This window comes from Bubalus kerabau, chromosome 21, assembly GCF_029407905.1.
Source record: "Bubalus kerabau isolate K-KA32 ecotype Philippines breed swamp buffalo chromosome 21, PCC_UOA_SB_1v2, whole genome shotgun sequence".
Lineage (NCBI taxonomy): Eukaryota > Metazoa > Chordata > Mammalia > Artiodactyla > Bovidae > Bubalus > Bubalus kerabau.
Genome location: NC_073644.1, coordinates 48,988,309 through 49,001,061, shown reverse-complemented (window position 1 = coordinate 49,001,061; position 12,753 = coordinate 48,988,309). Strand labels below are relative to the sequence as shown.

At 39.2% G+C, this 12,753-nt stretch overlaps 1 protein-coding gene across 1 annotated transcript; it reads left to right on the top strand.

The window, feature by feature from the left end:
* The first annotated feature begins 711 nt into the window (after nt 1-711).
* On the top strand, nt 712-9,270 carry ATP5F1A (ATP synthase F1 subunit alpha). The gene is made up of 12 exons (XM_055558940.1): nt 712-859; nt 2,365-2,443; nt 3,666-3,835; nt 5,386-5,559; nt 5,647-5,813; nt 6,015-6,163; nt 6,501-6,652; nt 6,750-6,974; nt 7,482-7,589; nt 7,700-7,844; nt 8,767-8,917; nt 9,056-9,270. The coding sequence occupies exons 1-12, from the start codon at nt 800-802 to the stop codon at nt 9,135-9,137; spliced, it is 1,662 nt and encodes a 553-aa protein (XP_055414915.1). The 5' UTR covers nt 712-799; the 3' UTR covers nt 9,138-9,270.
* Nucleotides 9,271-12,753: the final 3,483 nt, after the last annotated feature.

The window sequence follows — 12,753 nt, the reverse complement described above, 5'->3', positions numbered from 1 at the left end:
ATTGAGCCCTAGCTCTTTCTGGAGTGATTCTGGACAATTCTTCCCAGGATTAGCAACCACTCTATTCAAATTTTTGCTTGTTAAACATTTTAATGTTAAACATTGCCCTAATTGGCAGACATAATTCTTTCAGCGAATCTAAAAGAACTACGATTCTTCAATTTGAGTGCTTATCACAGTGAGGGTGCTTTTCAAACGTTCAGCTTGCCCCGAGTTTTTGCCTCAGTCTCTGGGGGTGTGGCTAGCGAAGATTAATCCGCGTTAATTCGCACAGCAGGAAATGCTCTGCTGCCTACACGCCCAAGAAGAGTAACTACTGCACCCACATCACCAAGGTTTAATAGCTGTATCTTCGGGACCCGCCACAGTCAACCCCCCTGATGGTCAAGCTAGCCAGCTGCGCCCCAGGACAAGGTGACGGCAGCATCGTTTTTCTACCAGGATGCGGCCTGGAAACTGCTTCTCAGCCAGTTCCGCTATAACCATGTGGTCGCCCAGGGCAACCACAAGGTCGATGAGAAAGATCAAAGTAAATATGTAACCAGTGCCTGGGTCGAAGCTGGCAAACGTCTGATCAGTCATTTGGAGGTTCAAAATCTAAAAATGATACTTAAAGGAAGAAAGTAATTAACCTCCCACTCGCACGCTGGCAGATTCGCGTCCGGGGGTGAAAGCGAGGGGCGGTACATCCGGGTCACGTGGGTTGACTGCTTTGACCTTCCCCGCAGCTCGGCCATTTTGTCCCAGTCAGTCTCGAGGCTGCGGCTGCGGAGGAAGCACCCGAGGAGGAGCTGCAAAGATGCTGTCCGTGCGCGTCGCCGCGGCCGTGGCCCGCGCCCTCCCTCGGCGAGCGGGGCTGGTGAGCACGGGAGGCTGGCTGGAGAGAGGGTCCAGTCAGCGGCGGGTGGCGATTGCATGGGCTCGGGCTCTTTCTCTGTGCAGAGGGTGAGGGGCTGTGGCGGGCGGCGCCATCTTGCCCCGCTGGCCTCCCGGCCTGGCCTGGGCTCTCGTCGAAGGGCTCTTTTGCTTGCCCGGTGCCGGAGGGTGCAGGGTGCTGCAGGGGAGACAGTGACCTTTGTGCTGTCTGGAGATGGCCCCTCGGGACGATTCCAGTCTTCGTCAGAGAGGCCGGAGAGGGGCCTTGGATGAAGGTCAGGGCTGGGGCGCTAGTTTCTCGAGGCCTGCTCCGAAACGGGGAGCCTGGGTCCCACTGACTCTCCGGACTTCCTCGCTGAAGGTCAGAGTACTGTTGTCAGCCCGGGTTGAAGCAAGGTAGGGAGCATTGCGTGAAGGTCAGCAGGCCCGGCATTTCACCTCCTCCCGAGGTCGGTTCAGAGAAAAGCAATAAATGAAGTTGCCTTTAAGAATGCTTCAATATGCGATCTCTTAGTGCCGAATAGTGAAACGATCGTGAAAACACCGTACAGGTGCAAATATGCATTTCAGTGCGGGCGCCACCCTGACAGCCGAGGAGCTGGCTTCCAGATTGTCTCAGACTGGCAGACTTTCGTTGGTGGTGCTTTGACTTGTTTTAAGATTTCATCCTTGAGGAATGTTAGTGATTGAAAACTCAAGTAAAATAGAACATAGGTTGGGAGATTCTTTTGAAGGTCACTGCCCTTCATCACCTAAATCCCTTGAAGTTAAGGACATTACTCCTAAAGGTTATGTAAACGCTTTGACATTTACTTGTGTTTTCATCTTCAGGGTAATCTCAGTTTGGAAAGACAAATAAATTCGTTGGCCATTTACTGCCCTAACACAACCGCTGATACCATCTTGGATTTCTATTAACAAAAACAAAAAAGAAGTACTCAAGGACATTCATCCTAGTCCTGTAGAAGGGAATGTCTTCAGAATATGCCTTGACCAACCACAGCTGTAGGAGGAGGGTCCGGATTCCAGCAGGATTTGTTGAAGGGAGTTTTTTTTGAAAACAAAGTGCATATTGCCATATCTCTTAGTTTCTAACCAAACTCAACATTTAGAGGCTTTTTAAGATTAGAATAGAAAATCTATTGAGATTTGCCCCTTTTAGGAAGCAGTTTATAAAATTGAGGATTTCCACAACTCAATTGAAATACATTTAAAGTCAAAATAATATTTATCTGGTGCCTTTAAAAGGAAAGATACTTTGTTAGCGGTTGCTTTTTAGAATATGCTTTTTTTTTTTTTTTTAAATGTACTTACAGTGTACCTGGAACTGCATTAACAAATTTTCACGTATATTGATAAATGCTTTCTCACGTGATTAATATTTGTGCTGATAATTTGATCATACTAAGTCTGCATTTGTTTAAGCTTGCTAGTTTTATAAAGGGCTTTTTTAAAAATCAGATTTTTAAAGAAAATTTCTTGCACTAGGTCTCCAAAAATGCTTTGGGATCATCCTTCATAGCTGCAAGGAACCTGCATGCCTCTAACTCTCGTCTTCAGAAGACCGGTAAGTCATTATTTCTGTGTCTGGACCGCACTTACTACCTTGTTACTAAATGAAAAATGTCACGTAGGTTACATACCTGCTGGGAATATTTTTTTGGATTTTTTCCATTAGTGAATTTTTTTCTCAATTTTAGTTACTGTGGAATTTTAGATTCTGAACCCATAATATGCCATTTAGCTCTATTTTGGTAGGTTCCCTTCTAGTGAATTGAACTATATTTATTTCTCTTGATGGGAACACAGATTCTTTTTTTGTTATAATGAATACTTCTTGGTCTGTATCAGTATATGTCAGGTGGTAGGCTCCTTTTTGACCTATGAACCCTTTCCTAATAGACATTGGGAAAACACAAGTAATTTTTATGTGTTTCAAAAACAGGAACTGGTAACCTATACCGGGCAGTCTGAATTTGCACACTGTAAATGCAATAGAGAAATGAGGAGGTAAAGTTAAGAAGATTCTGTAGGTTGGGAAATTTTTTTGAGATGTGCATTAGGGCTTTTGAAATAGTTAGGTATCATCTGTATGCCAAGATGAGGAATATAGTACATGCTTCCCTTGAAAGGGAGAAATACAGCTTTTCATCACTATTTGAAAGTGGGTATTCTAATGAAGTTTTTCCTTGGCTGAAATGATTAAAGTGTGAAGAAGAAATTACCCTTTTTTGTCAAAGTGAAGTGACATAAATGAACTCTCAAAGTGCAAGGGCTATCCGTACTTATATTTTGTTAAACAGTTGGGTTTTTTTTTGTTTTTGTTTTTGGCTGAGTGACTTGTGGGATCTTACTTCCCCCAACAGGGATTGAGCCTGGGCCCTTGGCACTGAAAGCATGGAGTCCTAGCCGTTGGACTGCCAGGGAATTCCTAAGCTGTTGCCTTTTAAGATATACTTTTTATAGAATTTAGCCAAAAAATTCAAATTTCAGATTTCTTAAGAGATTAAACCAAAGAATTAGGAGATAGAAAATATTTATTTTAGGGATATTGCTTAATTTGATTAGCTCCTTACCTGATTTATGTTTGTCTCATGAGGTTTTCTCTCAGTCACTTAGATTCGTTTTCATACTGGTAGGTATCAAGCTTTTTTTAAAGAATGTTAACTTTAGAATACAATTTGATTATTCTGATCACAGCTATAGTTTATATGTTGTTGGGGAAATGAGTTTTGAAAAGATCTTTGGACCAGGCTGTTTTTTGTAATGGAATTGTCCTCTCTTAATAGGCACTGCTGAGGTGTCCTCTATTCTTGAAGAGCGTATTCTTGGAGCTGATACCTCTGTTGACCTTGAAGAGACTGGGCGTGTTTTAAGTATTGGTGATGGTATTGCTCGGGTACATGGCCTAAGAAATGTTCAAGCAGAAGAAATGGTAGAGTTTTCTTCAGGTTTAAAGGTAAATTGTAAAATGAGATTTTATAGTTTTAGCATTGGTGTTTACTCAGTTATTCATTTAGTAATTGAGAGATTGTGTCACATTTTTTTTTTTTAACTTTGAATCTAAATCTGCTTCAGTGATGTTTGTGTTTGTCATTACTATAGATTGTGAAAAGAATATATATTTTTGTTAACCAGACTTTTACCCTCTGGACTGATTTACACATAAGTTGTAACCATTAGCACTGAAATACAAAATTGGGTAAATCTTCAACCAGATTGTGAAAAGCTCAAGTCTGTTCGTAGCTGTTAAGATCATTCTGTACAAAAGCATTTGATGAGTTAAATTCATTTTTGGCAGAAAGTTGGAAGTCATTGACTTTGTGTTTCTTGTAGGAGTAGACCTGTTGTTGAGAGGTGAGCTAGTGGTACAGTTATCAGAAGCACTAATAATAGAAGTGTGCTTTTTTCTATTAGATTATCGTAGTTGGCCAGTAAGGTGAGAAGTCAAAGTTGTAGGAGTCATGGGTTCTCTGACAAAAGCAGAGTATGATATCCAGGTGGACCAGGGGCAGTAGAATTTGGTGTCCAGTATGGAAAAAGAACCTGTTGGTGTGAAAGACTAATTATGGAGCCATATGTTTTATCGGTAGCTCTCAGACCTTAGCTAAAAATTTACCCTTTGATCTATCGTTGTGTGTAACTTTGAATAGGCTGAAATAGAGGAACTCATTTTCGTTTAACTTTTAAAATCTAGGAGTCCAGACTGATACTGTCTGAAATAACTTTTGCCATGATGGAAGTGTTTTATAGATACGGTAACTACTGACTTGGGTAACAGGGCAATTACTAATTTCAATTTTAAATAGCCATATGATGTTAGTGACTACTCTGTTGAACGTTAGAGATTTAGACTAAAGATTTTGTACCTGCAATGGTATTCCATGGTACTCCTCTGTATTTACTCTGTAATTCTTGAGAGCTTTATTTATTGACCAGATTCAGTTCCTGGACTAGCCTTTTTGCATTGATTATGTATGAGCTAGGGACCTAAAATCTTACCATTTTGAAATACGATGAGATGACCCAGCACTGTTCTGTTGTTCAGATTTGTTCTTGATTAGGTAGCTTTTAATTTAATTTTTTACTGACTTGATGGATATAGGTTCTTACTAGATAATCTTTAAAAAAGATTGTTTATGAGTTCTCACAGATGTAAATCAAGTGTGTCTTCCTAGTTGACCCTGACACTTTACTTTATACTGGTCACCTCATCCAAAAACTGTAGTCAAAGGAAATGCAGTGGAAGAAGCTTAAGCAGTTCAATTTCTTTGCTTATTTTAGTTTTTAGAGGATGTGATAAGGTGCATGTTTGGCTTATAATTTTAAACTCTGATTATTCGAGGGAACTTGACAAGTGTTTACTGAAGATTGTTTGGTGGAAAAATAGAAGTGAACCAGATCTGAAAAGTTGGTATTGCTCCCCCTTCCATTTTCATATGTAGTGTAGGTATATGGGAAGAAGTGCCACTCAGGCTTCATGGATATTCAATTATGTCTTTTGTATAGGGTATGTCTCTGAACTTGGAGCCTGACAATGTTGGTGTTGTCGTGTTTGGAAATGATAAACTTATTAAGGAAGGAGATATTGTGAAGAGAACTGGGGCTATTGTAGATGTTCCAGTCGGCGAGGAGCTGCTGGGTCGTGTAGTCGATGCCCTTGGTAATGCCATTGATGGAAAGGTAGGTTTAACTTTATTGGATTTGGTTGTAGCTTCAAAACAAAGAGCCAAATTGATTGTTCTGGGGTTTCTTCTTATTGTTTAACAGGGTCCAATTGGTTCCAAGGCCCGAAGACGAGTTGGCTTGAAAGCCCCTGGGATCATTCCTCGAATCTCTGTGCGGGAACCAATGCAAACTGGCATTAAGGCTGTGGATAGCTTGGTGCCGATTGGTCGTGGTCAGCGTGAGCTGATTATTGGTGACCGACAGACTGGGTAAAGACTTAACAGCTTGTTTAAAAGTTCTAACTAAAACATGCTCTATTGAAAGGTTACTTTTAGACTTGGAATGGTAGATATAAAAACTTTGGCTATACGGCGAGAGTAGACTGTAATATGAGAGTAACTTGTAGTGGAATTTAAGTTGGGGAATTCTTTGAAGTACTTAGTAAGGTTTATGTTTATTTTTTCTTAAAGCAAAACATCAATTGCTATTGACACAATCATTAACCAGAAACGATTCAATGATGGAACTGATGAAAAGAAGAAGCTGTACTGTATCTATGTTGCTATTGGTCAAAAGAGATCCACTGTTGCCCAATTGGTGAAGAGACTTACAGATGCAGGTATTAAGGAATTTCAGTCTCATTGCGGTTATCTGGGATGCTGCAAATCTTAGAATAGCTTATGCTTAGAATGAAGTCTGATTTTAATTACTCCCTAATGAACTCAAATTTCTACTAATACAAGTCAATAAAAAAGTAATAAGTAAAAAACTATATCGGTAGTATAAAGCAGCAGTAAACTGAAGGTTTTGTTAGTTTCTTTAAAGTAGAAGCTATTAGACTGGTAATCTTAATAGTAATGACAGTAGTAAAGTACTTAATTTTTATTCTAGTAATCTCTAATTTAAAATCACAGTATTAATAATCATGTAAAACTTAATGTTTATTTTCTTCTCAGATGCCATGAAGTACACCATTGTGGTTTCAGCTACTGCTTCAGATGCTGCCCCACTTCAGTACCTGGCTCCTTATTCTGGATGTTCAATGGGAGAATATTTTAGGGATAATGGCAAACATGCTTTGATCATTTATGATGACTTATCCAAACAGGTCAAAATAAATGTATTTTTAGACGTGTTTATGTTTGTATGTGGTAGTTGACAAATGTAGCTCCTATCTAATAGGTGCACACTTTTCTATACTGTAGGCGGTTGCTTATCGTCAGATGTCTCTGCTGCTCCGCCGACCCCCCGGTCGTGAGGCCTATCCTGGTGATGTATTCTACCTGCACTCCCGACTCCTGGAGAGAGCAGCTAAAATGAACGATGCTTTTGGTGGTGGCTCCTTGACTGCTCTACCAGTCATCGAAACGCAAGCTGGTGATGTGTCTGCTTACATTCCAACAAATGTCATTTCCATCACTGACGGACAGGTATTATTTTTATGATTAAATGTGGAAACTTTGGGTGATTTCAAGGCAGTAATTGAGACTGGTAGTTTTGAACTAATTTGTTAAATTCCTTTTACTTTGCATTATGGAAAACCTCAATTGTAAAGAGAATAGTATAATGAAACCCCACATATCCCAGCTATTTATGTATTGATGGTATAGTATACTTCATTCTTGCTTTCTTTTTCCCCACGGTTCTCTTGTGTGTAATTTTGAAGCGAATCCTAGAGAGATCACATCACTTCACCAATTTAAGTTTTACTGTAAATATGGTACCTAATTTTTTTGCATCTCATATCTCCTCATCTCAGCAATGGAATATACAGGATGATTTTGAGTTGTGAAAGATTTAAGGAGCTCTTTAGGATAAGAAGCCGTTTAGCATTCTTCAGTTTTGGGGCTTCAATTTTTACTGTAGTGACTTAATTGTGAAAATGATTGATTTCTTTAAGCTTGCTAATATGCCTCTGTATTTTCCTTACATTGTAGATCTTCTTGGAAACAGAATTGTTCTACAAAGGTATCCGCCCTGCCATTAATGTTGGTTTGTCTGTGTCCCGTGTCGGATCTGCTGCCCAAACCAGGGCCATGAAACAGGTAATTTGTATCACTTTGTCATTAGGTTAAAAATAAAAATGTATTTGTATGGTGGTCTGTGTCATTGAAGTATTTTTGTATTGTTTGAGTTAACCATTTCTATGTTTCAGGTGGCAGGTACCATGAAACTGGAGTTGGCTCAGTATCGTGAGGTTGCTGCTTTTGCCCAGTTCGGTTCTGACCTTGATGCTGCCACTCAACAACTCTTGAGTCGTGGTGTGCGTTTGACTGAGCTGCTCAAGCAAGGACAGTATTGTGAGTTGTACATTTGGTCAAGTTCCTACTCTATGTTAGGACCTGGGAATATCACATAGCTCCTTACAAACTGTAGTATGTGCCATTACCTTTGATGAAAGATGTTGCCTTTTGAATGTGATTGATACCTGTTTTAATTAAAGTACAGTCATTATTTCAATGGAATTCCTAGGAAGGGTATAATAATACCTTTCTTTTGGAAATTAAGACATGGTAGATTCTATGTCTCCCCACCATTGCCTTGGCTATATATGTGTGGAATCTGGCAGATTTAAAAGAATGTTGAAGGTGAAGGTCGCTCAGTCTTATCTGACTCTTCGACCCTATGGACTATACAGTCCATGGAATTCGCCAGGCGACAATGCTGGAGTGGGTAGCCTTTCCCTTCTCCAGGGGATCTTCCCAACCCAGGGATTTGAACCCAGGTCTCCCATATTGCAGGCGGATTCTTTACCACCTGAGCCACAAGGGATAACTAATAGATAACTAATATAGAGTAACTAATTAAGAATGTTAGTGTTGGGAATTCCCCAGTAGTCCAGTGGTTAGGACCTCTGTACTCTCACTGCCAAAGGCCTGGCTTCTATCCCTGGTTGGGGAACTAAGATCTCGCAAGGTATGTGGTGCAGCCAAAAAATATATATTATTATAAAATTTCAGCAAGTTATTTATACCCAAAACAATCTCGTTGGGTGATGCATAGTGCTCATGGAATAAGTGCAAAGATTGTACTTCAAGGCTTACCAATAAGAGGAAAAAACTGTTTCTCCAGGGAGGTGGGAAAGAGTACTAATACGGAATTTCTACTTGTGAAATTCCGTGATCTATGGAGACATGTTAATAATTTGTGAAAAAAATAAGTTTCTCTAACTCTGGAAACAATGGCATGCATTTGTTGAGCAACTTACTTCTTTCTTTTCAGCTCCCATGGCTATTGAAGAGCAAGTGGCTGTTATCTATGCTGGTGTCAGGGGGTATCTTGACAAGCTGGAGCCCAGCAAGATCACAAAATTTGAGAACGCTTTCTTGTCTCACGTTATCAGTCAACATCAAGCCCTGTTGGGCAAAATCAGGTATGAACACAACTGATGTCTCCTTTTTTGTAAGCTTTAAAATAGAAAGTCTTGTTAAAATTCTTTTGAATTCTGTAATTAGGTTAATCATTGAATTTTTGCCCAGGTCGCAACTGATCTGCTTTTGTTTTCGAATAGGACTGATGGAAAGATCTCAGAAGAGTCAGATGCAAAGCTGAAAGAGATTGTAACAAACTTCTTGGCTGGATTTGAAGCTTAAACTCCTGTGGATTCACATCAAATGCCAGTTTGGTTTTGTCATTGTTTCTTCTAGTTCCATTTGTAAAAGGATTACTCCAATACTGCAGATGTACAGTAATCACATTAAAATAAAGGTTCCATGTTGCTTGGTGGTTTTCTATAGATTGATTCTTGAAAAGAACTGAGATTACTTTGAGGAATTGGTAAATATGTTTCTTAGCTTTTTGTACTTTATTAAAGTTAGCAGGCCTACATAATATTTATGATTGAGTTCTTTGTACAATTCCAGAGTGTTTTGTGATTGATTAAAGAGAAATTCACTAACTGGCCATAAGAGGCAAAGTTCATATTTGATAATGTGAAAAGCCTGACTGGCTTCTCTGCCCAGAAGACTGATCTGCATGAAGAGGTACTGTAATCAGTTAAAAAAAAAAATAGGGCAACTAAGGTTTTCAAAGAAATGAAAAAAATGCTAAGTGAAGAATAAAAGGACAAAAATTGCAAAAGTAGGTATCAGAATGAATAAAATTGTCAACATGTCAATATCTTTGCTTTAAAATACCTTTCGTACGCTGCAGTTCTTAATTATGAAGTGATCAGGTTTTCATGGTTAGTATGTTTGGTCTTATTTGGGAAATTTTTACAGTCACAAAGATAACTATATTTTCTGTTGAGAGTTGTGAAGATTTGCTGTCACCTATGAGCTTAATTCACATATTAGAGTTCACCAGAGAAATGAAACGTAAGTGTAGTTGTATACAGAGATTATAGTGTTGGCAAATTTGAAAGTGTAGGTGGGCAGGTTGGAGACTTAGGGAAGTGTTCCATTTGGAAGTACAATTCCTTCTCCCACAGTAGACCTCAGGTTTTTCAATGGCAATGAGACCCACCCTTACGGAGAGTAATGGACTTCACTCAGAGTCTAATGCTTTTTTATTAAAGTGTTAATCATCTAAAAAAATACCTTCACATGGGACTTCCCTGGTGGTCCAGTGGTAGATTGTCCTCCCCAACCAAAAAGAAAAACAAAAAACAAACCCTTCACAGCAATACCGAAACAAAAATTGGGTACCATAGGCAGAGTGAAGGACAGGGCTGTTGATGAAAAAAGGGCAATCTGTTGTTTGTCTACCCCCAACTTTTCTGCTCTCTAAAAGCAGCTAACTTTATTTCTTCTGTCAATTGTATATTGCGGTTTTCATTGTGCCATTTTTACATTATGTGTGTGATCTATTGATTTCACCCAGTAGTTAAGAATTTTGCATGTGGACACACTACACACCCATATTTATCATTACAGTATAGATTATGATTTGGGATAAAGAAATTTTGCTTATATAACAGCTGAAGAAAGCCAAAATGTTTATTTTTACCTTCCTCTCAGAATCTGTATAAGCAGAATATTTTGAGATCTAGTTTGTAAAAATGACTGCATTGGGTCTGTGTTGGTTGGCTCGGGCTTTCTCCAGTTGCATGGCATGGGCTTCTCTTGCACAGGCTCTAGGCGGGTGCACTGTAGAGCATGGGCCCAGCTCTGCTGCATGTGGACTCGACATGGTCCAGGGATTAAACCCGTGTGCCTTGCAGTGGCAGGTGGATTCTGATCCACTGTACCACTAAGGAATTCCCTGAACAGTTGTAGTTTGATTTGTCTGATGGTAGTGAGACACACCAAGTATGCCATGCGGAAAGAGTTTGTGAGTTTGCTCATGTAGGCCAGTTTCTGTTGATAAGCTGTATGAATTTGGAAAGTCTTTGATCATGTGGATTAAGAGTTGCGGCCCTTTCCCTGATTTTATTTACCTAAAGATCAGCTCAATCTATTGCTTGCTCAGGCTCATGTCCATTGAGCAAGCCATCCAGCCATCTCATCTGTCGTCTCCTCTTCCTGTCTTCAATCTTTCAGGTATACTTAGTCGCTGAACAACTATAGTTGTTCATCATAGTGATGAGAAGAATTCTGCCTGTGTGATTCAAGTATCACTTGTTTGTAAGTTCCAACACGCCTGAACTCAGTTTAAACTCAAGCCCAGAAAAGGCCATTATTTAACTGGAGCTGATTTCACACATCTGATAGGTATGGAATAGCCCGCAGGTGTTTTACTCCTGTGCCTTGTACAAACATGAGTTTCTGAAGACTGTATACTGGTGCCATGGAGGTGTGTTAATGTGAAGACTGAGTAAAGATTCACGTTACTGCGGTAACCTGAAACCTTTTAAAACTATCAAAATAGCCTGATACTTTAACAAACTCTAGAGCTAGGAAGGAATTTGAAGTGATGCTGTTTATCCCCTGGTTGCTGAAGACCTGTCATTCTATGCTGGAATCACTGAAGGACGATGTGAAACTTCCCACGTGAAATGTACTTTGCTGTAGCTCCTAGTTAAGAAGCTTTGTTTATATCTTGCTGAAATCTCTTTTGGGAAGGATCCAACAGAAACCATTTGTCGTTTCTTTATAGGAAGAAAACTAGAGCTGTCAAATGCCTGTTCTGTATTCTAGTTACAACACAGGGTAGGCTCAGTGATATTGAAAGAGGAATCGCTTATATATAATGCATTGTTTGTGATTGTAATGTTAGGTTGGTGCAATAATTGTGGTTTGCATTGTTGAACTTTGCTCTTAGATATTGGAATACATTGTTAAATGTGGTTATGTTATACATCAAAAAAAAAAAAAAAAATTACAGCAATGAACCAGGAGCAACAAATTCTGAGACTCAAGTGCAGTTTTTTTAAAACCACTCAAACTAATGTGATGGGTTACCTAATGGGCACCTGAATCTTCTGGACAGGCAGGCCTGAATACTTTGCCTAACAGCCTTCCTGTGTGGCAGCCAAGTGGCCTGTCAAAATGTATTTTGTACAGCTTATAGAGGAGTGGTAAATGTCTTAAAAGGTACTTGACCTTTGAAATTTGAGGTTTTATGGCTTTCAGATTTATATTTTAAAATCTGTTTATAATGAAGTCTTTTCATGTCTTTTTCAAGGGTATAATTTATGATTATAGGAATATTAAAAGAGGCATATTTTAAATAGTGCTTAGTTTATGGAGCATCAACTGAGATTAACACTAAAGAACATGCAAAGTGAGCAAGACTAGTACCATTTCATTTAGGTTATTTAACATTTAGAGTTATGGTGGGAGGGCAAAAGACATTTAATGACTTTGTAAATATTGTGCAATTACTACACAGAAACACATACTGAATGCAGTAGATAAAATACCTACTGGTAGAACTGGAAGAGTTCATGGATGAATCGGCTTTTGCCCAGAGGAAAACTTGTTTTATGTTGTTCAGTTGCTCAGTTGTGTCTGACTTTGTGACCCCATGGACTGCAGCATGCCAGGCTTCCCTGTCCTTCACTAACCTCCTGGAGCTTGCTCAAACTTATGTCCATTGAGTTGGTGATGCTATCCAACCATCTCATCCTCTGTCTTACAGTTGATTTACAATATTGGTGTTTTAGGTGTACAACAAAGTATTCAGTTATATTTGAAATTCTTCTGCACAAAAGATTTACATATTGTTTATATATTGTTACCTACTTAAGTCAGTATAAATTAATGGTTAATTATTTTGTACTTTGAATTATAATCCAATGTTATATATTTTTGTTGTTCAAGTTCAGCT

Coding starts and splice junctions, on each gene's coding strand:
- ATP5F1A (XM_055558940.1), top strand. CDS start 800: ATGCTGTCCGTGCGCGTCGCCGCGGCCGTGGCCCGCGCCCTCCCTCGG. Junction 6,164..6,500: donor GAAGAGACTTACAGATGCAG/GTATTAAGGAAT, acceptor TTTTCTTCTCAG/ATGCCATGAAGTACACCATT. Junction 8,918..9,055: donor GCCCTGTTGGGCAAAATCAG/GTATGAACACAA, acceptor GTTTTCGAATAG/GACTGATGGAAAGATCTCAG.